The 22,786-nt window shown below is 43.6% G+C and overlaps 1 protein-coding gene across 1 annotated transcript in view; it reads left to right on the top strand.

Moving 5' to 3' along the window:
* Arhgap42 (Rho GTPase activating protein 42) overlaps window positions 1–22,786 on the top strand; it is a 227,323-nt gene that overhangs the window by 167,322 nt on the left and 37,215 nt on the right. Inside the window, exons 6-8 of the mRNA XM_050162229.1 lie at window positions 8,311–8,421; window positions 17,296–17,400; window positions 19,540–19,669. Of these exons, the coding sequence (XP_050018186.1) occupies window positions 8,311–8,421; window positions 17,296–17,400; window positions 19,540–19,669 (346 nt within the window). The remainder of the gene's footprint in view (window positions 1–8,310; window positions 8,422–17,295; window positions 17,401–19,539; window positions 19,670–22,786) is intronic.

Genomic DNA, 22,786 nt, shown 5'->3' with positions numbered 1-22,786 from the left:
AAAATCTAATTAATATTAGGAAATTTGTTTTACTTGGTATTTTATAGGAGTTCATTTAAATCTTTGCCTTCTACTGTTAGCACAATGAAATGAAAGCAATTCACTATATAGTTGTGCACTGGTGGGGAGCTTGTGACCAAAGTGCAATGGGAGACCCCTGCCACTACACAAACTGGAATGGCTCTTAAATTTCTCGGCCACGTCTAATGCAATAAAGACTCGGCACTGCCTGCTATAATTAAGGATTATGTGTGTATTACAAATATTTTAACCCCCATTGTCCATTGCAGTAGAATAAACTTTGGAGAGAAATGTTTGTACTATGGACATAGATGTAGGCATACAGCCGAAGCCCTTCGTAATTGTCAACAGAGAACCATCACAAGGGCCTGCCATGGCAGCGAGCATGGTCTAAAAGTTCAGAATCTTCACATATAAGGACTGTACTTAGTGAGAACACCTACACCCTCTCCAGGAAGCTGTAAATGTTCCTTGATTCCACATTTTTTACAGTTTTTTTGTCATTCTCTCTGATCACTTGCTTAGCTTGGTATTAACATTGTCCTCGCTAGTGGCCCTAGGTGCGTTGGACTTGAGAAAAGCAGGGTGTTTGCTGGACTTGTGTGTCTAACTGGTGATTGGAGGAGATCCCATGTTGGCCGTGTCATCCCATATCCCTTCCAATAGGTGTGACAGGTGCTATCAGGGAGCACTGCCCCAGCGCAGCTCACCTGCAGCTGTACTAAAGCTACTCTTCAGTAGCATGGCTAGAGTGGTGGGGGCACGGCGAGGAGCCTCTCCTGCTGCTCCTCCAGCAGTCAGACCTGCTCTAGAGAGAAGTCATCCCCTTGTGTCTAGCTCTGTCACATGGCTTCCTTCCAGTGGCATCCCCTGCTTCTTCCCAGGGCAGAACTGGGCTTCTTAGCTCTCGAAGGACCTCCACATGCCTTCTCACCTGCACAGCTGTCTCCTTATTCATTTTCCTCAGAAAGTCAGGGGCTTGCGCTGCATGAAAAGGCCAGTTTGTAATGACAGAATTCCAAAGTCACCAACTAAAAAGACCATTAAGGTAAATATTAAGAAAATTAGAGTCAGACCCATTAAGACCAGAGGCTTAACTTTGGCTGGAAAAAAAAATACCATTTGATATCTAAATGAATGAATCTTTTCCGAGATGAAACAAAAGGAAGATATTGTGAAGACAAGGCAGAAGATCAGGAATTTATAAAAAATATTTGAGTTTGAAAAACATTAAACCAAATTAAACGGCAAAGTATTAGGGAGTTTATATCCTACGTATAACTCCAGCAGCACAGACAGTAAGGGCCTCGTTGAATAAATGGGACCTCCTGAGACTGAGAAGCTTCTGTAAAGCAAAGGATACTGTTGCTAAGACAGAAAGGCAACCCACTGACTGGGAGAAGATCTTCACCAACCCCTCAACTGATAAAGGTCTTTTCTCCAAAATATATAAAGAACTCAAGAAACTAGACCTTAAAAGGCTAATCAACCCAATTATAAAATGGGGCACTGAGTTGAACAGAGATCTCTCAACAGAAGTTCAAATGGCCAAAAGACACTTAAGGTCATGCTCAACTTCCTTAGCGATCAGGGAAATGCAAATCAAGACAACTTTAAGATACCATCTTACACCTGTCAGAATGGCTAAAATCAAAAACACCAGTGATAGCCTTTGCTGGAGAGGTTGTGGAGAAAGGGGTACCCTCATCCATTGCTGGTGGGAATGCAAACTTGTGCAACCACTCTGGAAAGCAGTGTGGAGGTTTCTCAGGAAATTTGGGATCAACCTACCCATGGACCCAGCAATACCACTCTTGGGAATATACCCAAGAGAGGCCTTATCACACAACAAAAGTATATGCTCTACTATGTAGCAGCATTGTTTGTAATAGCCAGAACCTGGAAACAACCTAGATGTCCTTCAATTGAAGAATGGATGAAGAAAGTATGGAATATATACATATTAGAGTACTACTCAGCAGTAAAAAACAAGGACTTCTTGAAGTTTGCAGGCAAATGGATGGAAATAGAAAACACCATCCTGAGTGAGGTAAGCCAGACCCAAAAAGAGGAACATGGGATGTACTCACTCATATTTGGTTTCTAGCCATAAATAAAGGACAGTGAGCCTATAATTCGGGTTCTTAGAGAAGCTAAATAAGAAAGAGAACCCAAAGAAAATCATATAGGCATCCTCCTGAATATTAACCATCATCAGGCGATGAAAGGAGACAGAGACAGAGACCTACAATGGAGCACCGCACTGAAATCTCAAGGTCCAAATCAGGAGCAGAAGGAGAGAGAGCACGAGCAAGGAACTCAGGACCGCGAGGGGTGCACCCACACACTGAGACAAGGGGGATGTTCTATCGGGAACTCACCAAGGCCAGCTGGCCTGGGTCTGAAAAAGCCTGGGTTAAAACCGGTGTCGCTGAACATAGTGGACAATGAGGACTACTGATACCTCAAGAACAATGGCAATGGGTTTTTGATCCTACTGTACCTATTGGTTTCGTGGGAGCCTAGGCAGTTTGGATGTTCACCTTACTAGACCTGGATGGAGGTGGGTGGTCCTTGGACTTCCTACAGGGCAGGGAACCCTGATTGCTCTTTGGGCTGACGAGGGAGGGGGACTTGATTGGGGGAGGGGGAGGGAAAGGGGAGGCGGCAGTGGGGAAGAGACAGAAATCTTTAAAAAATAAATAAATAAATAAAAATTAAAAAAAAAAACCAACAACACAGGGGGTTTCTAACTCTTATATATAAGAAACACTTGCAAATCAGTGAAAAACCAGCTGTGGACACAAGAGTGAATGATCAAAGAAGACGAGTAAACCCTCATACTGTTTTCATGTCCCAGGGGCTAAACAAGGCAGACTAATAAGATGTTTCCATTATAAGAAAAATCTGTTGTTAGCAGACATGAGAATTTTTCCTTCCTTCCTTCCTTCCTTCCTTCCTTCCTTCCTTCCTTCCTTCCTTCCTTCCTTCCTTCCTTCCTTTCTTCCTTCCTTCCTTCCTTCCTTCCTTCCCTCCTTCCTTCCTTCCTTCCCTCCTTCCTTTCTTCCTCCCTCCCTCCTTCCCTCCCTTCCTTCTTTGTTTCCTTTCCTCCTTTTAATGGGATCTCACTAAGTATCCTAAAACTCACAAAGATCCACCTGCCTCTGCCTCCCAAATGTTGAACTTGATGGTGCCACCACACCCCCACATCCACCTGCCCAGTCTGTGGTCATACTTCTATTTTCTTCATACAACATTAAATTCTGAATATTGTTGGTGTAACTTCATTGTTTATTTCACAGATTTTAATGTACCAAGTAATTGACATAATTTTTACTCCTAAGAGTTTGATCTGCAGAAATGATCAGAGATGAACTTATGGAGTTTATAACTCTTAGAGAGACCAAATACCTACAGTATCAACAGTTACAGACATATATCTGGTACAAAAGAATAACTAAACCACATAGTGAGTCTCAAAATTATATGGCTATCAGAATTGTTTGTGTATTTGGAACCCAAGAGAGGCTCAGAGGGCAACGTGTTTGCTGTGGAAGCATGAGGACCTGTATTTGTATCCCTAGCACCTATAATCTAAAGGGCAGTAGTGATGGCACGGGTACACATACTGGGTATACCAATTGTATCCAAGTCCATGATCCTACTATGCCTGGGCAGTTTGCACTGCTGAGAGTTCCCAGGACAGCCAGACATTCCTAAGTGGTATGAAGCTCTTCCTAAAAGTTCTCCTCGTTTCTTCAGTGACCAATTCATGCTGGTGTTGTTTCTTGGGTGGATAAAATTTATACTTGTTTTTTTTTCTTTGTTTTCCAGCCATCCCATATCTTTCAATTCCCCATTGTTATGTGGAAGTGCACCCGCTACTTTTGCTATGACCATAAATAAATAAATAAATAAGTACGTACGTACGTACATACATACATACATACATAAAGTCATCTTACATATCTTACATGCAACCAGGCCCACCATCTAATCTCATATGATGCAGTTTGTCCTTGCATAAATATTTTTGCTACACAGCGTGGGTCCTTTTAGATCTCTGCCTTGTCTGTAGGATGTGGTCTGCATGCTCTCATCATTTCTACTTTAACTGTCCTTGTACTTCATGCCAGACCAGACATTTAGTAACCAACCCTTCAATCAGTCCACATCGGCTTCTGGTGCTGGTTAGCTGGCGCGATGGCTAAGAGCAACCACTGCTCTTGTCGAGGACTTAGGCTTGGTTTCCACTACTATCCCAGGGAATCCAACACCTTGCGACCTTCCTGCTGCATGCATGTGGTGAAGCATAAGTTCATGCAGGCACATACATAAATGAATAGATAAATAAATCTTTAAACATACCTGCTGGTTCTCTCTTTCTTTCTCTAACTCTCTCTCTCTTGCTCTCTCTTTCTTGCTCTCTCCCCCCCTCCTGTCTCTGTCCCTCCCTTCATTTCTCAACAGGCTCTTGCTGTGTAACCCTGACAGAATGTGCTGTGTAGCCCAGGATGGGCTTTGAATTCCTAAGAGTTCTCATGCCTTAGCCAGCTAGGATTACAGGCCTGTACCACCACATCCGACTTTTGTTGTTATTGTTTTACAGTCTAATTCCTCATTTATCTTTGCCGACTCTAAACTTGCTCATTTTTTTCTGAGTCCACCATAAATATTTTCTCCCGCAGGGAGTGTGCTCCAGCAAATAGTCCTGGAGGCTTCTTCCCCTTCTCACCAAGACAGCATATTGCATTAGAGAGGCCTTAAAGCAGAACGTGCCTTCTCCTTTGTTACAATCCCTTTGCCATGTATGGGACAGGGCACGCCTGCTGCGGAGACATCATCACCACCAGTGTTCACTGCTAGTTTGGAGATCATATCGTTCCCCTTAGCTGTAAGAAATAGACAACACCTGTCACTAGGATTATAAGACAGAGTCCCACTCTCTAAAGAGGTCCCTTTGCCTTGGCTTTGAACTCACAGCAATCCTTCTGCCTCAGTTTCCTGAATGTTGTTATTATGGGTGTGAGTCACTATTCCTGACTTAAGTGTTTTCTAGTTAGCCTCTAGTCCAAGGGAGTTCTTCTTGAGGGAGAAACACCCTTCCCCATCCTGTGCTCACCTGTGGGAAACAGCCTTCCCCATCCGGTGCTCACCTGTGGGAAAGAAGGGAGCTGTCATAGTCCTGACGTACGGTTCCCTAAGAGAATTTTTGCTGTGCTGAAATTCTACTATACAGTAATATCTAAGAGCATCTAACACTGAAAATTGGCAAAGACAGTTATTTCTCTTCTCTCCCCCAGTCTCCACTGCAGGGGCCTTGAGAGGAATGGCATTGTACACAGCAGCCATGTCTTCAGAGAGATGATCTCAGACTCTATGTCAGGGGTCTCCTAGGCTACCAGTAGGGTGGTGTTTGTATGGGAAGGCTCGTGGGACACCACACTTTTGTGACTGGGATTCGAGTAGTGATAAGATAGAAAGAAAATGAGCCAAGTCCAGGCAAGCCAGGTGCAGAGGTCGTCGGTCCCTCAGGGGAGGCGCACAGGCGTGTTTCACTTAGGAAGCTGTCCATTCCTAAGGGGACATTCAGATACCAGAGACTCGGTTCCCGGCATTTCCCTGGAGGGCAGTCACGTGACCATCTGTAAGCATCCCGAGAACATAGGCCATGGCCCTTTCACACACAGGTTAGGCACGTGGCCATTTTCATCACCTAATGAGAGTGTTACCACACTTGCAGTCACAGCCCAGGAAGCCAGACTCAATCACCTGGCCTCAAGAAGCCAATTAAAACAGCCCAAATTAGTAGTAAAAAACAAGAAAGATTAATTAAATTAATTAATTGGGAAGAGGGAGAAGAAGATCCAGTGGACACTCCCCACCAGGTCCATCTTTAGTCCTGAGATAAGAATAAATTTAGTAGAGGGCCAGGGATATGCTTATCTGAGCAGCCCCGGCCAAGGTGTGGGGATAGGTTCCCTCTGACTGGAGACAGTTTCCCAGGCCTTTTCTCTTCCCAATGTGAGATCCCTGGGAAATTCCCATTTCCTGGGTGCATTGTTTCAGAAGTCTGGTGGCTGGATTGAAGACCACCACTGTCTCATAGAATATTCTCACTGGTTGCTATGGGAATTGTCCTTCAAGCACATCCCTGGGCTGACCATGGGCAGCCTCCTTAGTAACCCTTCCAAAAGAGAACAGCCAGGCTGCAGGATGGCTGCTTCTGCTCAGCTTGGGACCTAGGAACAGCCACTGTGGACTCTACAGGTGTTCCAGTATTCTAGATTCTTCTGGTGTGCTAGGCAGCACCATCAATGATAGAATCTTTTAAAGATAATAAAGTCTCTACATAGAATGCTGCATCTAGAGCAGGATATCGTATGGTTCCAACGCTTGCAGCTGAGAGCCCATTGCTGCTTATCTTCCAACTTCTGCATTCACTGATAGTGGCTTTGTGGTTTGGAAGTGGCCGATAGGGGGTTGTTGGTACCACAGAAACCAGCACCTGCCACAAATCAGAGCTTCTCTCTCAAGAGCCTCCCCTCCCCCCCTTCTCACTCTGGATTCTCTCTGCTAGGCAATAGTAAGCGGAAAAGTGGTACATTTATCTGGAATCCCACTTTTCCTTCTATTTCGGATAATACTATTCCTAAATGATTTTCCATAGCCAGAAAATTTTTGGCTCAAATCTACCTAATTTTGAACATATGTTAGTTTAAACTTTGGAATTCTCAGCTGTAAACCCCAAGTGAGTTGCTGATAATACTGGACTTTTTATAAGTATATTGCCAAATACATAAAGATATATGATCATCTTGAGAGGTTCCAAGTGAAACCCTTGTTTCTGTGAAGGGCAGACTAGAAGCCACATGCTCTGGTGCTGCCTTTGCAGCCACATCACCCTTGTCAGTGTCTCCTTGACAATGTTCTGTTCCCAGGTTACCATCAGTGAATCTACCGCAAAGAGCCTGTTCCCCTCGGCCTTTCATTAATCTGAGCTGCAGTTGGAGAATGGAACAGGGCAAGGGAAGTTGTCCCTATGCTTGTAGAGAACCAGAGTCACACTTCAGGGTGCCTGTGAGAATGGCACAGAAGAGGAGACACCAAGCCAGAAAGACGGGGAAGCTGTCTCAGAAGCTCTGTGCTGCACTGTGTGCAGTCAGGGGATGCCCTGATCCTGGGGGAACACGACCCACCACTGAATGTTTGATCACCACAGAGTGGTTGGTTAGTTGATCACCACAGTATGGTTGGTCTACCACAGAGTGGTTGATCACTACAGAATAGTTGGTCCGCCACAAAGTGGTTGATCACTACAGAATGGTTGATCAACACTGAATGGTTGATCGTGGAATAGTTGTTCGGTTCTTTGTTTTTGGCTTTTCTAACATTGTCTGTGCTAGATTTTTCCCTAATGGTGCATTGCTTTCATGCTTAATAAATGCCAATACTTCTTTGATGAAAAGTCCATATTTCCTATGAAGCATCTAAGATCTTCCAATCTTACTTTCCCTGCTTCCTCTGCAGCCAGTTTTGCCAAGCTCTTCCACCTCTTATGTTTCATGATGGTGACTTTTGCCTACATTCCCTGCTCCTCCTTCTCTTCCTTCCTTGCCTTCTTCCCTCATCTCTTTCTCTCTTCTTTCTTATTAATTTTTCAACATATAACGGAGTGGGTTCCAGGGTGAAATTCTCACACATGAATATAATTGCTCCTTGTCCTGCACCCACGCATAGTGCCCTCCCCAACCCTTATTGTCCTATTGCTAGTCCCCTCCTCCCTCAAACTGTACTCCTTCTGTTTCCTTCATATATCCCATCACCTTCTCTTGCTCACTTCCCCTCCTGTTAGACTTTGTCCCCTCTCATCGGCTGAATTAATTCACTGTCAATTGCTCATGCTAAGAGCCAATTATACCATTTTCTTTCAAAATTTAATGCCTTCTCTGACTGTAGATGTTTGCATATCTCTTTGGAGATTCCCCCCATAATTTTACTGTAATTTTCAATGTGCCTCTTTTTTTGTTTACTGTAGCCTTTTTATTTCAGTTTGAAGGTATTTTAGCTTGTTGTACCATACCCTTTGGTACTTAGCTGGATATGTGCATCTGTATTCATCTTGACTTCACACACTGTAAGCTTTAGTGAGATGGAGCTGTGTTAAAACTCTTGGCAGAGTTAGTATTTAATGAGGAACTGTGGGATTTATTCTGCCTTGTCTTCCTCTGTGTATAGACTCATCAGTATTTAAGCCTTGTGTCATGCTGCCGGTATTTTATTTTTTAGGCAGATTCACAGATTGGCCGAGAACATCAGAACTTCTATGAAGCTTCGTTAGAATATGTCTTTAAAATCCAAGAGGTTCAAGAGAAGAAGAAGTTTGAGTTTGTGGAACCGGTAAGTTTTAGCTTTCTTATATGTAACAGCCTCAAAAATTATCTATGAGGAAAGTGCTTAGAGCGATATTTTTGTTTGAAATTATGATCAAAGACAATAGAAAGAAGAGAGCCGTGGAAGGATAAATCCCTTTAGGGCAGAGGATCCCTCCGTGTCTTTCTGCAATGGTGAATGAATGAAAGCACCAGTGAAACCCATAGAATACACAATTCACACGGCGAATTCTGGATTCAGTTAATGTCTATCCATACTGACTCACTGACTGCAATTACTCTACCACAGGAATGCAAGTTCGTAACAGTGGAGACCACTATGTGTGGAATGCAGGATGGGTGCTTGAGGGGGTGTAGGAAAACCCTCATTTCTTTAGGAAATCTAAACTATGCTAAGAAGAAAATCTATTAATCTAAAAAATGGTGTGTGTGTTGCTATGGTAGTGGAGTTTGATTTGTTGACTTGGGTTTGTCTAGGAAGTGCCTAGGCCATGAAGGGAGCTCAGTTCTGGTTTTAACTGGAGCACTTTTCCAAAGAGCATGTAAAGTGGCTGCGTGGGCAGTGCTGAACGTGGGTGGCAATCCCAGGGGCTGGGGCCCTGGGCTGAATAAAAATATCAAAAGGAGAAAGTCATCTGAGTGTCCACGTCCCCTCTCTCTTCCTCCTGTTCCCCGTGGATGTGAGGAATCTCAGCACCTACACACTCCACAAATGCTTATGCCTCCCCATTATGACTGACTGTGCCTTCACACCAAAGGCCACCATACCTTTCCTCCTACCTTAAGTTGCTTTTTGTCAGAAATCTGACCACAGTAAAACAAAATTACCTATAAGTGAGAGAATACGCCCTGCCCATACAGCATTTCAGTTACCGAACTTTAGGGTATATGGAGAAAACCCTAGGGCCCACTTCCCTTCCATGCCCACAAGCTCTTCCTTACAGACACAGGCCCTGGATGCCTTTGCCTGTGAGGTCATTTATTCTCCTAGGTTAACATAAGAAGTAATGGATCCCCCCCATGTGAACAGTATTGCAGAAGAGAACAGGTCAAGATGCTTATTTTATCCTCTTAGCATTTTTTCCAAGCACAGTCTACTTTGTAACTGTGTCACTCATGTGAGCATCCTTCTAAGATGGCATCTCTGGCTGGTCATGTCAGCTCCAGCATCAAGGTAACCTTGTGGTGCAGATGTATAGACACTGCCCAGACCTCAGGGGATGAGACAACAGGACTACTAATGCATAGGGCCTCCCAAGAGCCAGGCCATCCTTACTGCCTGTGACAGGCTTTGAGATACTCATTTGTAATAAATATAAAACACACTGTCCCTGCTTTAGGGAGATGATGATGACATAGTGAGAGTATTTTCAAACACAGTTGTCATAATCTATCTCCTCGTGGGTTCCCACTGGACACAGACTATGAGGAAAGAGCAAAGCCTGCAAGAGTGTGGGTCCCCTCCTGAGCTGCAAGCCTCGGCTTTGGAGTCCACTGACTCAGTCCTGTAACCGGGCACTCTGTGTGTGGTAAAACTAGTGCCAAGGCCAGGAGGATTAAAGAACTCTGTCCATAATTCAGTCTCAGGGATTTAATTTTCATTTTCTGCTACTAGTGTGTGTGGTTTGATGTCTGCTTTGAGTTCTAGTAATATTTCTTTTACATAAGTGGGTGCTTTTATATTAGGGGCATAGATATGCAGGACTGAGACTTCATCCTGATGAATTAATTGTTCCTGTTATGAGTATAAAATGTCCATCTCGATCTCTTCTGATTGATTTTAGTTTGAAGTCAGTTTTGTTAGAAATTAGCCATACCTGCTTGTTTTTTAGGTCCATTTGCTTGAAAAACCTTTTCCCAACCCTTTACTCTGAGTAGATGCCTGTCTTTGTGGTTGAGGTGTGTTTCTTGCAAACAGCAGAATGTTGGATCCTGTTTTCGTATCCAATCTCTTAGCCTGTGCCTTTTTATAGGTGAATTGAGTCCATTAATATTAAGTGATATTAATGACCAGTGGTTGTTTACTCAGGTTATTCTTATTGCTTTTGGTAGTAGAGTTTGTGTGTCTCCCTTCTTTGAGTTGTGCTGGTGAAGGGTTGCTAGATGCCTGAGTTATTCATTTTATGTTTGGAACAACCAACTTAACTCCAAATTCTGCTTGCTGAAGAAGTGTCGTTTAATTCTCTTAGGATGAAGAAGTAACTTACTAACAAAGCATTTGGTAATCTAACTAATCTTCATATGACTTTCGGGGGGGCNTTGTCTTGATTTGCATTTCCCTGATCGCTAAGGAAGTTGAGCATGACCTTAGGTGTCTTTTGGCCATTTGAACTTCTTCTGTTGAGAGATCTCTGTTCAGCTCAGTGCCCCATTTTATAATTGGGTTGTTTAGCCTTTTACAGTCTAGTTTCTTGAGTTCTTTATATATTTTGGAGATCAGACCTTTGTCGGTTGCAGTCGGGGGGGCCTTTTTATGACAAAGACCACCACTTATATTCCTGGTCCTCTCCCATTGACTAAACCCTGCCAGAGAGCCCCATTATGATTCTTTTTTTTTTTTTAAAAAAAAAGATTTTGAGTAATTTATATATGTGTTTGGGGTGCCATGTGTGTGGGTGCCCTTGGAGGCTGGAAGACGGCACTGGAGTTAATATGGTGTGTGCCTCCTGATGTGAGTGCTGGGAACCAAGCTTGAACCCTCTGGAAGAGCTGGATGCTCCATTAACTGCAGGTCTCCACCCCCAACACACACACTACAATTAGAAAACCACACTTCTTACTTCTCTGCTTAGAGAACCCCTGTAGCACCCCCCCCCCAGCATTTCTAAGCTGAGGTTCTTTATACACCACAGTATGAGAGCCCAATAATTTCGCCATTTTTCCTGCATATTTCTTCCATATGTGTTTCCTGGTCTTTCTTATGCTGCCCATTCCTGGGCTATTGTTCCTTGTCTTTACCTGCAATGACATTTGCTCATGTGAGTGCCTCTTGGAAAGTGAATTGGGAGTTGCCTCGTCCAGGCTTCTCTATGGCCCATTCTGTGTGGAAACACTCAGCTACACCTTTCTATAATAGAACATTGGTGTAATAAGAGGAGATTATAGAACCATTTGCTCCCAGGTGGCGGGCAGAAGGGACTGTGGGGAAATGGAAGCGTCTCTTCTTTTGAAATGTGTTTTCTTCCCCTCGCCTTATCCCATGGTTTGTGACGCTCGGCCTCCCGTAGCACGTGCCTTTCTTAGGATGGCACTCTGACAACCGCAGTGAGATGTCCCGTATTATCCTGACTGCTGTGTTTCCCTGCAGAGTGTCTGCAGTGCACAGCACTGTCCCCATTATCCTGACCGCTGTGTTCCCTGCAGTGTGTCTGCAGTGCACAGCACTGTCCTGCTCTCTAGCTTTGGTCTCCTTGGTGGAGTCCCACGTCATTTCTACTTTAGTAACAGGAAGAGCATGCATGGGACCAATGCAGTGTGAGAGAGAAAGCTGATCTTCCACGTCTACAAAATAATTTGGAGCGAAAATACTGGTTTTACCTGGGCTTCTTAGTGTATATTTTTTGAGAGAGGGTTTTATGTAGTTCAGGCTGGTCTCAAACTTACTGTGTAGTTGAGGTAGCTTTAAACTCTGGATTCTCCTGCCTCTGTCTGGAGTGTCATGTTGTAGGCATGAACTACCAATTTTAAAATTGTATATACAGCTTTCCTGACAAGTGGAGAGAGGTCTATTAAGATGTTTGTCTTGACTGTTCTTTCTCTAGTTGTGATGTCTGGAGAGCCCTCTGAACAGTTGGTTGGCCAGAGATTTGGGATGTGCTGGGAAAGATATATTTTACTTCAGAGTTTCATAGGACTCCATCTACCATGATTGAGAAAAAAATGGTTGTGGGAGGTGGCTCAGATCTGGGCAGGTTAGGAAACTAGAGGTCATAGTGGTTGTAAACATAAGCCCCGCCTCCGTTCTCTCATTTCCTTCAGCAGGGTCCCACCTCCTAGGCTCCACAGCCTCCCAGCAGGGCAACGCAGCTGGGAGCCAAGTGTTGCCCACTCAAACTACAGAGCCACCAGTGGTCTGTGTCCCCTGCTGCTCTCACTGCCCAGGGGGGTTGTTTGAATGAAATTAAGGTGGCTGAGGCTTCCCAGTCAACTTTTACTAACATCTTTCTGGTCAGCTAGTATCGGTTCCCATTTCATGTGAGTTTAGAAGCATCTGGTCCTGAAAAGACGTAAGCCGAGTTTCTGATTTCTCTATACCTGTCATTCAGTTTGGAGAAAATTTCATCTTAACAGTTTCAAGTTCTTCATACTGTGAAAGTGGGCTACTTTGTATTTGTTTGTACTTCTCTAGTTTATTTACGCTGTGTTCATGGTTTTAAGCATAAGCTTTGAGTTAAATTTACTAAATTGATTCCTAAGTATTTTATTCTTTTAAGGCTATTGAAGATGGGAGTTTTCTTAATGTCGTTTTCAAACTGTTTATTTTTAAAGTACCTCGGCATAAAATCAGTTTTATGCACTGAACTCACACAAGTTGTTTATTAGTTCTATTAGTTTTGTTTAATGGATTAGTTTTTGTTTAATGGATTCCTTAGGATTTTATGTACATTTGTCAGTTTCTAGTCTGAATGCCTAGAACTTTTTTCCTTACCTGACTGTACTGGCTCTAGCTGAGGATCCAATATTGAGCAGAAATATCTGGATGGCCATCCTTGTCTTCTAGAACCTGGGTGAGCGGGCTGAGCCTATCTGGATGGGCATACCTGGACGAGAGGGCTGTTCAGCCTTTCATGACCCAGAATAATGTCAGCCACAGGGAGCATTTTCATCGGTGACTAGGGTTTTAATAGATAAAGCTGTGTTTTAGTGGTCAGAGGTGACCGTGGTGTCAGCAAGACTGCTGGAAGGGCTGTGTGGAAAGAGATGGTGGCATTTCTCAGACACCAGGACGGATGACAGTGTGGTTGGCAGTGTGGTTCTGTGCAATTAGGAATCTCCTCCATAGTGAGCTAAGGTCAGTTTATTCCTGAGGCTGCATAGCGTAGGTGGGAGAATGCCTGCTCAGCGTGACGGAAGCCTTCAGTCTGAGCTCTTGTTAGTGCCACGTAAACCAAGCATGGTGGTATGGCCCTGTAACCCCAACATTTGGGAGATAGAGGCAGGAGGATCCATAGCTCAGGGTCATCCTTTGCTACATAGATACATAGTTAGAGGCCAGCCTGGGATAATTGACAGAACTCTGAAAAATAAATTATAAATAATAATTGACTGATAACCAGGTTTAAAGAAGTGAGTAACATGATTATCCAAGCATTTCCAGCCTGGTTTGGGCAGCAAATTCCTGCGGGAGCTCCTGCAAAGCTCCTCCCCCCTTCAGTGTCAGCTTCTCCCCTTTCCCAGCCACATCCAGTTTTCTGGGTAACTAGTGGTGAATCCTTTGGGAGCATCACATAATTTGGTGTGGAGAATCCTCCACAGGCTCGTGTGTTTGAACATGTGTCTCAAATAAGTCCCCAGGTGTTTTGTGTGTTTTGAAGTAGCTGGTGCACAAGTGCCCTGCTCACCCGTCACACAGTGCTGACCAAGGGGTCGAGCAAATTAGGATCTTCAAACACAGTGTGAGGGTTGACTTTTGGTCTTGTTTGGGGACTAATAAATGCTAATTTTACTCTCCACACTAGGGAAATAGTAAAGTGTGATAGGAGGTTGTCCTGGTGCTATAGGAACGAACCTTGGCAAAGACAATTGCCACTAAGCCTGGTCATGCCAGTGTACCCAGAGCCCACATGGTGGAAGGAAAGCGCTGACTCCTTCCTGAAAGTAGTTCTCTGACCTGTATGTGTGCACCGTAGTGCACACTCTCACACGTCCATATATACACAGAATAACAAGCGTAAACTGGAACTATGTGGCAACTGGTTATATCATCATCGACATTTTTGTACAGGTCATGTTTACTCTGCTGTAAGCTTAGGCCCGTCTTTCCCACACACCCAGATCAAGCCACTGAGCACAGATGATGGGAATCTGAGGACAGTTCTTCATCCGGTCTTTCTGCTCAGCCTCATTGGTTTAACGTCATGGAATTTGTCAAGCATGCTAGCAACTAATACGTGAACACAGTTCTTTAAAAAAAAAGATTGTGCTCTGCTGCCATCTAGGGGCCATTATTCCACACACATTTTTGTTTAGACTTCCCCAAGGTTCTTTCAAAGCAATGTACTTCAGAGGGAGACGGTAACAGCTCGTGGTGTGGTGTTGTTTTTTTAGACTAATTTATTTTATTTTGTGTGTATGACTTTTGCCTACATGTACGTATTGCACCGTATGTTCCCTTAATATCTAGAGGCAAGAAGAGGGCGTCAGATCCCTGGAACTGGAATAACAGAGGGTTATAAGCTACCATCTAGTATCCAGGTTTTCTGCAAGAAGAGCTAGTGCTCTTACCTGCTGAGCCATCTCTCCAGACTCTGGTGTGTAATTTTTTGTACGTCAATAAAACTGTGCCTTCCCTACGGGGTGCTTGGTATTCATTGTGACAGAAAATGGACTCCTCCCACTTAGTGGGTCTACAGCCCACTGACGAGACTGGCACATGGGTTTCTGTCTGCACTGCAGCCGCTGCCTCAGAAGCGCTGGATACAGAGCCCTGCTGCAGCCGCTGCCTCAGCAGTGCTGGATAGAGAGCCGCGCTGCAGCCGCTGCCTCAGCAGTGCTGGATAGAGAGCTGCACTGCAGCCGCTGCCTCAGCAGTGCTGGATAGAGAGCTGCACTGCAGCCGCTGCCTCAGCAGTGCTGGATAGAGAGCTGCACTGCAGCCGCTGCCTCAGCAGTGCTGGATAGAGAGCTGCACTGCAGCCACTGCCTCAGCAGTGCTGGATAGAGAGCCGCGCTGCAGCCACTGCCTCAGAACTGCTCTACACAGAGCCCTGCTGCAGCTGCTGCCTCAGAAGTGCAGGATAGAGAGCTGCACTGCAGCCGCTGCCTCAGCAGTGCTGGATAGAGAGCTGCACTGCAGCTGCTGCCTCAGAAGCACTGGATACAGAGCCGCGCTGCAGCCACTGCCTCAGCAGTGCTGGACAGAGACAGCCTTAGTGAGACCCAGGTGCTGGGACCCTGAGTTTCAAAGTATAATTCACAAACAGGTCTCAGTAGAGAATGCTGGTTCACTACAGTGTCTGTCCAATTACTTTCAGATGAGAGCATCAGAGAACTCACATATAGAATGAGTGACTTGACAGACATCAGAGGTCTTTTCTTTGTGGAAAGGGGCGTTTAAGGTAGTTGTGGGCACCTGACACTTCTGTAGGTATCTAATATTTTAATATTTAATGTAACTGTAGGCCAGAGCCTCAAGCCAGATACCATGAACACACATACATCATGGATTCATCTGACCTGACGATAACACTCTACCAATTGACAAATTCATATTTCTGACACAAGTGTTTCCCCGCCCCCCTATTCAAAGCAGTCAGAATATTAGAAAAGTTGATTTGGGTGTATAAGCTATTTTGTAGATGTATTGCAATGTGTTTAAAATATCTTTCCTGTTAATTTAATTAACTTGGTGGCTCATGATGGCTTTAAAATAGCTCTTGCCCCTTTGACATCTAGTTCACAGTGAGACAGTTTTGTTGTGGGATAATCACAGACACAGCAGAGAAAGTGTTCCTAGGCTGTCCCGTGGCTAGCACGCACGTTAGCTGTGTGCTTCAGAAGGATTTTAATGTTTTACCTTTGAAGAAGCCTCGAGCTACACATTCAGAGCCTACCCGAAAGCATTTAAAATCCAGTTTTAATTTCCAATTTGCTCTAAACTGAAGATTAAAATTAAATGAAAAAAGTAACAACTTAAGAAAACATTTAGAAAGTGTGAGACTCTTTGAAATGAACATAACTTTATATATGTTCGAAGAAAACCATGACATCATCGTTTTCCAGTAGAACCGGCTCTCAGGTATTGACAATCTCAACACACATACAGGATGGTGCTCGGTGAGGTGCTCCTGCCTCCGCAGCCAGAGCAGCCAGGAAGAGGCTGCTCTCAGATGAAAATGCTTTCAAATTGCCTTTCACTTTTAATTTGAAGATAATAAATAAGAGCATATAAGTCTTTTGAAAATGTGTTTCACTTTGTTGCATTATGAAACTGGGCTGACTGAGTTAGTGGTCAAGGTGTAGAATAAGATTACAGTGAGTCACATAAAATATCAAATCAATTCTTTTTTTTTTTTTGATTCACTTATTATATAAACAGACCTATCCCATTATTTTATAAGCCTTCCTAACAGATGCAAATGCATAGCAATTAAACACTAATACATTTTTTATTCCAAGGCTAGAACTATGGCATTTGTTTCTGGAGATTTTACTCAAGGTGGGAAAGATAATGTGATTCCATGTTTTGGCTCAACTCTTACCAACTTTGAGTTCTTCTTGCTAAAAACCTTCTCTAGCCAATTCTAGGATCTGTGCTGCCACCTTGTGGTGTCTTTTGTCTCCCTCTGGAAAAACTTGCTTGCCTTGACCTGCTACTGCCTGTGACTTTCTTCTTTCTCTAATCCTCGTGCATCTTCTGTTTTGGCTAGAGACCCTTCCTGACTATCCATGATCCCCCTTAGAGGCCTCGGTGGTTTTTCATGGTTTGTCTGTGGCAGAACCGTTCACCTGTTCATGACCAGACAGAAACACGAGACAAAAGGGCAACACTCTGTGTTTCTCACCCACAGTCATGATTCCCTGGTCAAATGCATTGATGGAAATTCGTTACTCTGAGAAATTAGAGTGAGATATATTTTTTTCTGATATTTAATATTGAATGATCTTTTCATATATGACAAAGCAGACTTTTATGATTTTGTATATGTTTTTATCTTTGCAGCTCTTGTCCTTTCTTCAGGGTTTATTTACGTTTTACCACGAGGGATATGAACTCGCCCAGGAATTTGCACCATACAAGCAACAGCTGCAGTTCAACTTGCAGAATGTAAGAATGCACCTGCCCTCCCTTCATGCCTTAGCAACGGCCTCAGAGTGACTCAGAGCCAAGTCAGACTTTGTCTAAATATGGTGAACTGCAAGTCCATTTTATAGATGTCCTCATAATTTATTTCCTAGTGACATGACTAGTTGAACATATGTAAGAGAAGAACTGATTTATGTTAGAAAAATGTATATGACTGCGTTTTATATAAGTAAATGTTACCAAGGAGGAGGACCCTGAGTCACCTGGCATTCTTGTTAGTTTAGTGGGTGACGCAGGATGAGTAGGGTCTGGGGTTCCCAGGTGCTGTGTCCAGTCTAACTAATTCAGTGTTATAGATGTGAATTTCTGTACGTTCCTCACCACACACAAACAACAACAGTAAATACACATGGTGATTGCATGCATTATTTAACCATTTTACAATATATACAGATATCAAAACATCACAGGTACCCACAGTGTGCTTCCCTTTTTATCTGTGACATATCCTCGAAGCTGGGAACAGAGGGGGGACCACTTGGATTTAAGCAGTATTTGTCCATTTTCAATATGAACTTTCAAGTCTTCACACCCTATTGCCTCATATCTGTGAAATCATATGTAAAACAGGTGCCACTGATTGTTGGCAGGTAAGTTTAAATGCAGTTTTGAAGCAATCAGAAGCACTGCATTAAAGAACAGGTACGAGTTGCTCACAGGCTGTCCATTTCTACAGCTCACTTTGCGAAGTCCTTTAGTTCTGTCAGTCTCAGGACACATAGTGACACTTCCACTATCGCTCAGCACATTTGTGCCATTGCCAAGCCTGGGGAAGAATGAAGTCCTAATGCTGAGTCTTCAGTCACTGAAACCCCAAGAGCATAGCATTTTAGACATACTAATGAAGGAAACCTTCACTCAACCCTCTATAAAGGCGTGTTTCTGCTTGCTGGGTCTTCTTTTCTTGGAGACTAGTGACTGCGCTACTGAGCTAGTGTGTCCCTGAAGAACCAGCAATTGAATTTTTCTAATCATGTTTGAGTTTCAGCTTTTACTTAACTGGGATTCCCTAGTGGGAATGATTTCACCTTTAACTCATTTGCACTGTTTTTTCTATGTGGAAGTCAGTTGTCTGTCTTCAGTAAAGATTAAACAGGGAAATTACAGACACTAGAGAGGTTTTATGAGTTGTTTCTGTATTAGCTTCAATTACCGCAATTTGAAGAGGAAAAAGGAAGTACTTACATAAACAATCCTTATGTTTTAAAGAAAAAACCAACAAGACAGTCCCCAGAAAAAGACCCTAATCTACTTTAAGGTTCACTTCTCTGTGGACCATAGAGAGATCTTGGGGGTAAGCTGTGGTTTTATGTTTTCAGACACACTTTGTTATGTTGATGTGTTTTACGTGTAAAACAGATTCTTTTGGAGAAAATCTTATTTTTTTCTACAGCTTACCCAAGCTTATTATCAAGTGTATGAACTATTAGTCTCAAAATAGGCAGGAACTTGGTTTTCATATAGATACATTTTACACCAGCCTTCTAACACCTGTGATAGTCCTTCCCAAAACCAAACAGTGTGATGTCTTTTCCAAAAACCTTCCAGCTGAGATGCGGACTGAGACTGAGCTTGTTTGAGTAGCCACCTTAATCTATCCAAGTGATGTATTTATTTCTGAGTTCATTACAGCAAACTGATTTTATTTAATTCTTAAACAATCATAAAACATGAAAAACAAGCCTTTGGGAAAAGAGGGGATTTTTAAAAATTTGTTCTTTGTCACATATATCAAAAGCTTCTTTTTTTCTTCTTCAAAAGAGATTAAAGTCTTATGTATCTTTCAATCTTAGCTATCTGAAGCTAGTGTATGCTCAATAATTTCAGTTGCTATAGTTCACCAGGGAGTATGAAGGCAGAAACTCTCTCACATAATCACAAGGAGCATCAGAAAAAAAATGTAGACAGTTCTCTGGGAATGTTTCCACTAAACGGACTCAAAGCCAATGCACGGCTCAACACTGTGGAGTCCCTTTATGTTGACTAGAACCAAAGGATCAAGGTCACCCTGACGACTGTGCAGTTTTGAGATTTTAGTTGAGAAGTTCCACAGATGTGGTGCAAAATGCTCAGCGAGTTTGTTCTTTTTCTTTCCTTCAGACAAGGAATAACTTTGAAAGTACTCGACAAGAGGTAGAGAGATTGATGCAGCGGATGAAATCGGCCAACCAGGATTACAGACCACCCAGCCAGTGGACCATGGAGGGCTATCTTTATGTCCAGGAGAAAAGTGAGTCCAGAGGCCAATTTGTGGTGTTTCTTACTTTTCCTCTTCCATGTGTGTGCATGCATGTTTGATTGTACATGTGTACATGTGTGGTTGTGTACATACATAATCACTTACGTGTATAGAGATTGATGTCCGAAATCATGCCCCATACCACCCTATCTTTCCACTGATGCAGGGTCTGTCAGTCAAGCCCAGAGCTCTCCAGCAGGGCTAGTCTTGCTAGCTACTGTATTAGTCAGGGCTCTAGAAAAACAGTACTGATGGATTTATTAGAGTGACTTACAGACTGTGGTCTGTTTATTCCAACATTGACTGGCTCCCAGTTAAAAGTCCAAGAGTTCTATAGTTGTTCAGTCTACAAAGCTTGATGTCTCAGCTGGGTTTCCGTATATGCTGGAATCCCAAGGAAATAGGAATAGGAATGAACTTGGCAGTGAGCATAATGGCAAGTAGGCAAAGAAAGCAAGCTGCCTTCTTCCACGTCCTTTATATACGGTGCCACGACCTTTGCATGGTCCAGGTTTAAGGTAGCTCTTCCCACATCAAATGGTTCAGTCAGATGTACCCAGTCGCTTGGATTTTAGCTGATTCCAGATGTAGTCGAATTGACAACCAAGACTAGCCATCATGGTCAGCTTGCTTTGTGGACTCTCCATCTCTGCCGTCTGCAGCTAGCCTTACAGGAGGGCCTCTGCACTCTCCTGGCAGTTCACTTGGGTTCTAGAGACCCAAACTCAAGTCTTCATACTTGTATAGTAGATACTTTAACTCCTGAGTCATTACTGTACCCCTTACTACCCTACTTCCTCTTTAAAAAGTGTGTGTGTGTGTGTGTGTGTGTGTGTATGTGTGTGCCTGTACACTGTACTACGTGCATGTCAGAAGACAACTTGTGGGATCTCCTTCCACCATGTTGGTCCCAGGGACTGAACTGTGGTTGTAAGCCTTGGCAGCTGACACTTTTACCTGCTGAGCCATCTAGCTGGGTTTGAATCTGGTGTGTCATATCATCCAGCAAGCTGTGTCTATATCCCATACCTTGGTTACTTGAAAGCGTCACCATGGTTTCACAAGGAAGACTGAATCTCTACAGAATGTTAGACCGTATTCTGTCCACCACCACCTAAGAGAGAAAGTACTTCAAATTTTAGCACAGGATCTCCAATGGAAACTGCTGAGTTCAGCTGTAGAATTTAATTGTGGTAGCCCATCTCAATTTCGTGTTCCTTAAGAAATTGACAATCAAAGGCCTTGTCAGAATGAATCACCCTGGTGGCTGTAGTGCCAGCTTTTAACTAGGCAGAATCATTACACTGAATGCTGGGTCTGCCGGTTTCAGAAGCAGAGCTGGCAATTAGGCCCTGTCTCAGCGACACTTTGCTTCCTGAGGTGAGAAAGCAAATAGCAGGCCGGCAGAGCACTGTCATTTGGCCTCCTGCTCAGAATGCTTTCCCACAAAATTAGCATAAATCCGTCCATACATGATTGGGGTGGGTGAGTGGGGTCCTGTCCGTGTGCTATCATTAAATGAAACCACTTTGACCATTTTGGCTAAATCATCTCAGTTTCAAGTCAGATGTGCCCCAAAGCGCCACTCTCACATTAGTGGTGAACGGGCTGTTCGTTACAGCCTCATGAATCATATATGTCTTTGGAAAGTAGAAAACTGCATGTCTATATTTTGCAGCAATGACAAATTGCCACCAAAGCTCTGAAATTTTTGTTCTTGTTTCTTGTACTTTTCTTGCCCCTTGACATTGTAAGATACTCAGATGGGCATGCTGCAAAATGTCCATGCTAGTGCAGGAGTGAAAGGTTGCTTTAGTTGGCAAAGTAATGTAGTGGAAGGGTTTGTGATGGGGAACCTGGAGCTGCTGTGTTGACTGTGAAGGTATTTAATGTACATTCTCAGCGTGGTCACTAGCATGCTGAGGATACTTGTGTCTGGGATGCTCAGGTTGTGTCCAGTTGTTGGAGAGTTGGCATGCAAGCACACACCAGTTTGATTGACAGACTTGGCTAGTCTGACTTTGGTCACAGTTAAGATGGATAAGGGCCGTAGGCTCAAGTGAGGTGCTAGAGCTACTGTCCCCTTCTATTCTGAGGTGAAAAATACTGATGACTTTACAGATATTTTATAGCATAAGACATAGCTTCGAGCCTCTAGAATATAGAAATGATCAGTCTGCTGGTTCCTAGAACATGGAGTATGTATTTGCCTTGGGGCAACCTAACCCTTGGGGGTATTTATTCTAAGTTGCTCGGATTTGCAGTGTCAGTTGAGAGGACTTCACGTTTTTATTGAGAATGGATTTAACCAAAGGGGAGGGCTTGTGACACTGAGCAACAAGTGCTTTGTAGACATAACTGAAGGCAGGAGGGCTTTCCAAGTCACAACTGTCCTAAACACAATCAAAACAAACAACAGAAACCAAAGCTGAAGCCAAACATACTCAGAGATGAGTGTCTCATTCGGTCATCCTCAGAGAAGCTTCCTCCGCAGTAGAGGGAACAAATACAGAGACCCACAACTGGAACATGAGCAGAGAGTGAGAGACCTTGGAACACTCAGTCCTAAAGGGGATGTGTCTACGAGCTCCTTCCAGAGCTCAGGGCACTGTGTAGAAGAGCACCGGAAAGCTTGTAAGAGCCCCTGGTCATGGAAGACATTAAGGAACAAGGTCTTTGGACACAGCAGGATTGATGCACACATGAACTTACAGGTCCCATGTCAGCATGCACAGGGCCTGCATAAGTCCAAGCCAGATGGGGTCCCAGTGCTGCCATGGGGAAGCAGGTGCAAGCTCCCATTCTCAACCAGTAAGCTACCTTCAGCTGATACCTGCTTGCAAATGAAAGTTAGTTTCTCCGATGTGTCTCACTGGGCCCATAAGTCACTTTCAAGTGTAGCCCTCATGGCCCAGCAGTAGATGGCCAGCTATTCTTACTGGCCTTTTCTTTGTGTCTTATAATTTTATTTATTTATTTATTTATTTATTTATTTATTTATTTATTTATTTATTTTTGGTTTTTCGAGACAGGGTTTCTCTGTGGTTTTGGAGCCTGTCCTGGAACTAGCTCTTGAAGACCAGGCTGGTCTCGAACTCATAGAGATCC

Source organism: Alexandromys fortis, unplaced genomic scaffold (genome assembly GCF_014885135.2).
Source record: "Alexandromys fortis isolate MF-2015 unplaced genomic scaffold, M_Fortis_MF-2015_v1.1 scaffold_112, whole genome shotgun sequence".
Classification (NCBI taxonomy): domain Eukaryota; kingdom Metazoa; phylum Chordata; class Mammalia; order Rodentia; family Cricetidae; genus Alexandromys; species Alexandromys fortis.
Note: the sequence above shows the minus strand (reverse complement) of the source record. Positions and strands in the feature narration are given on the sequence as shown.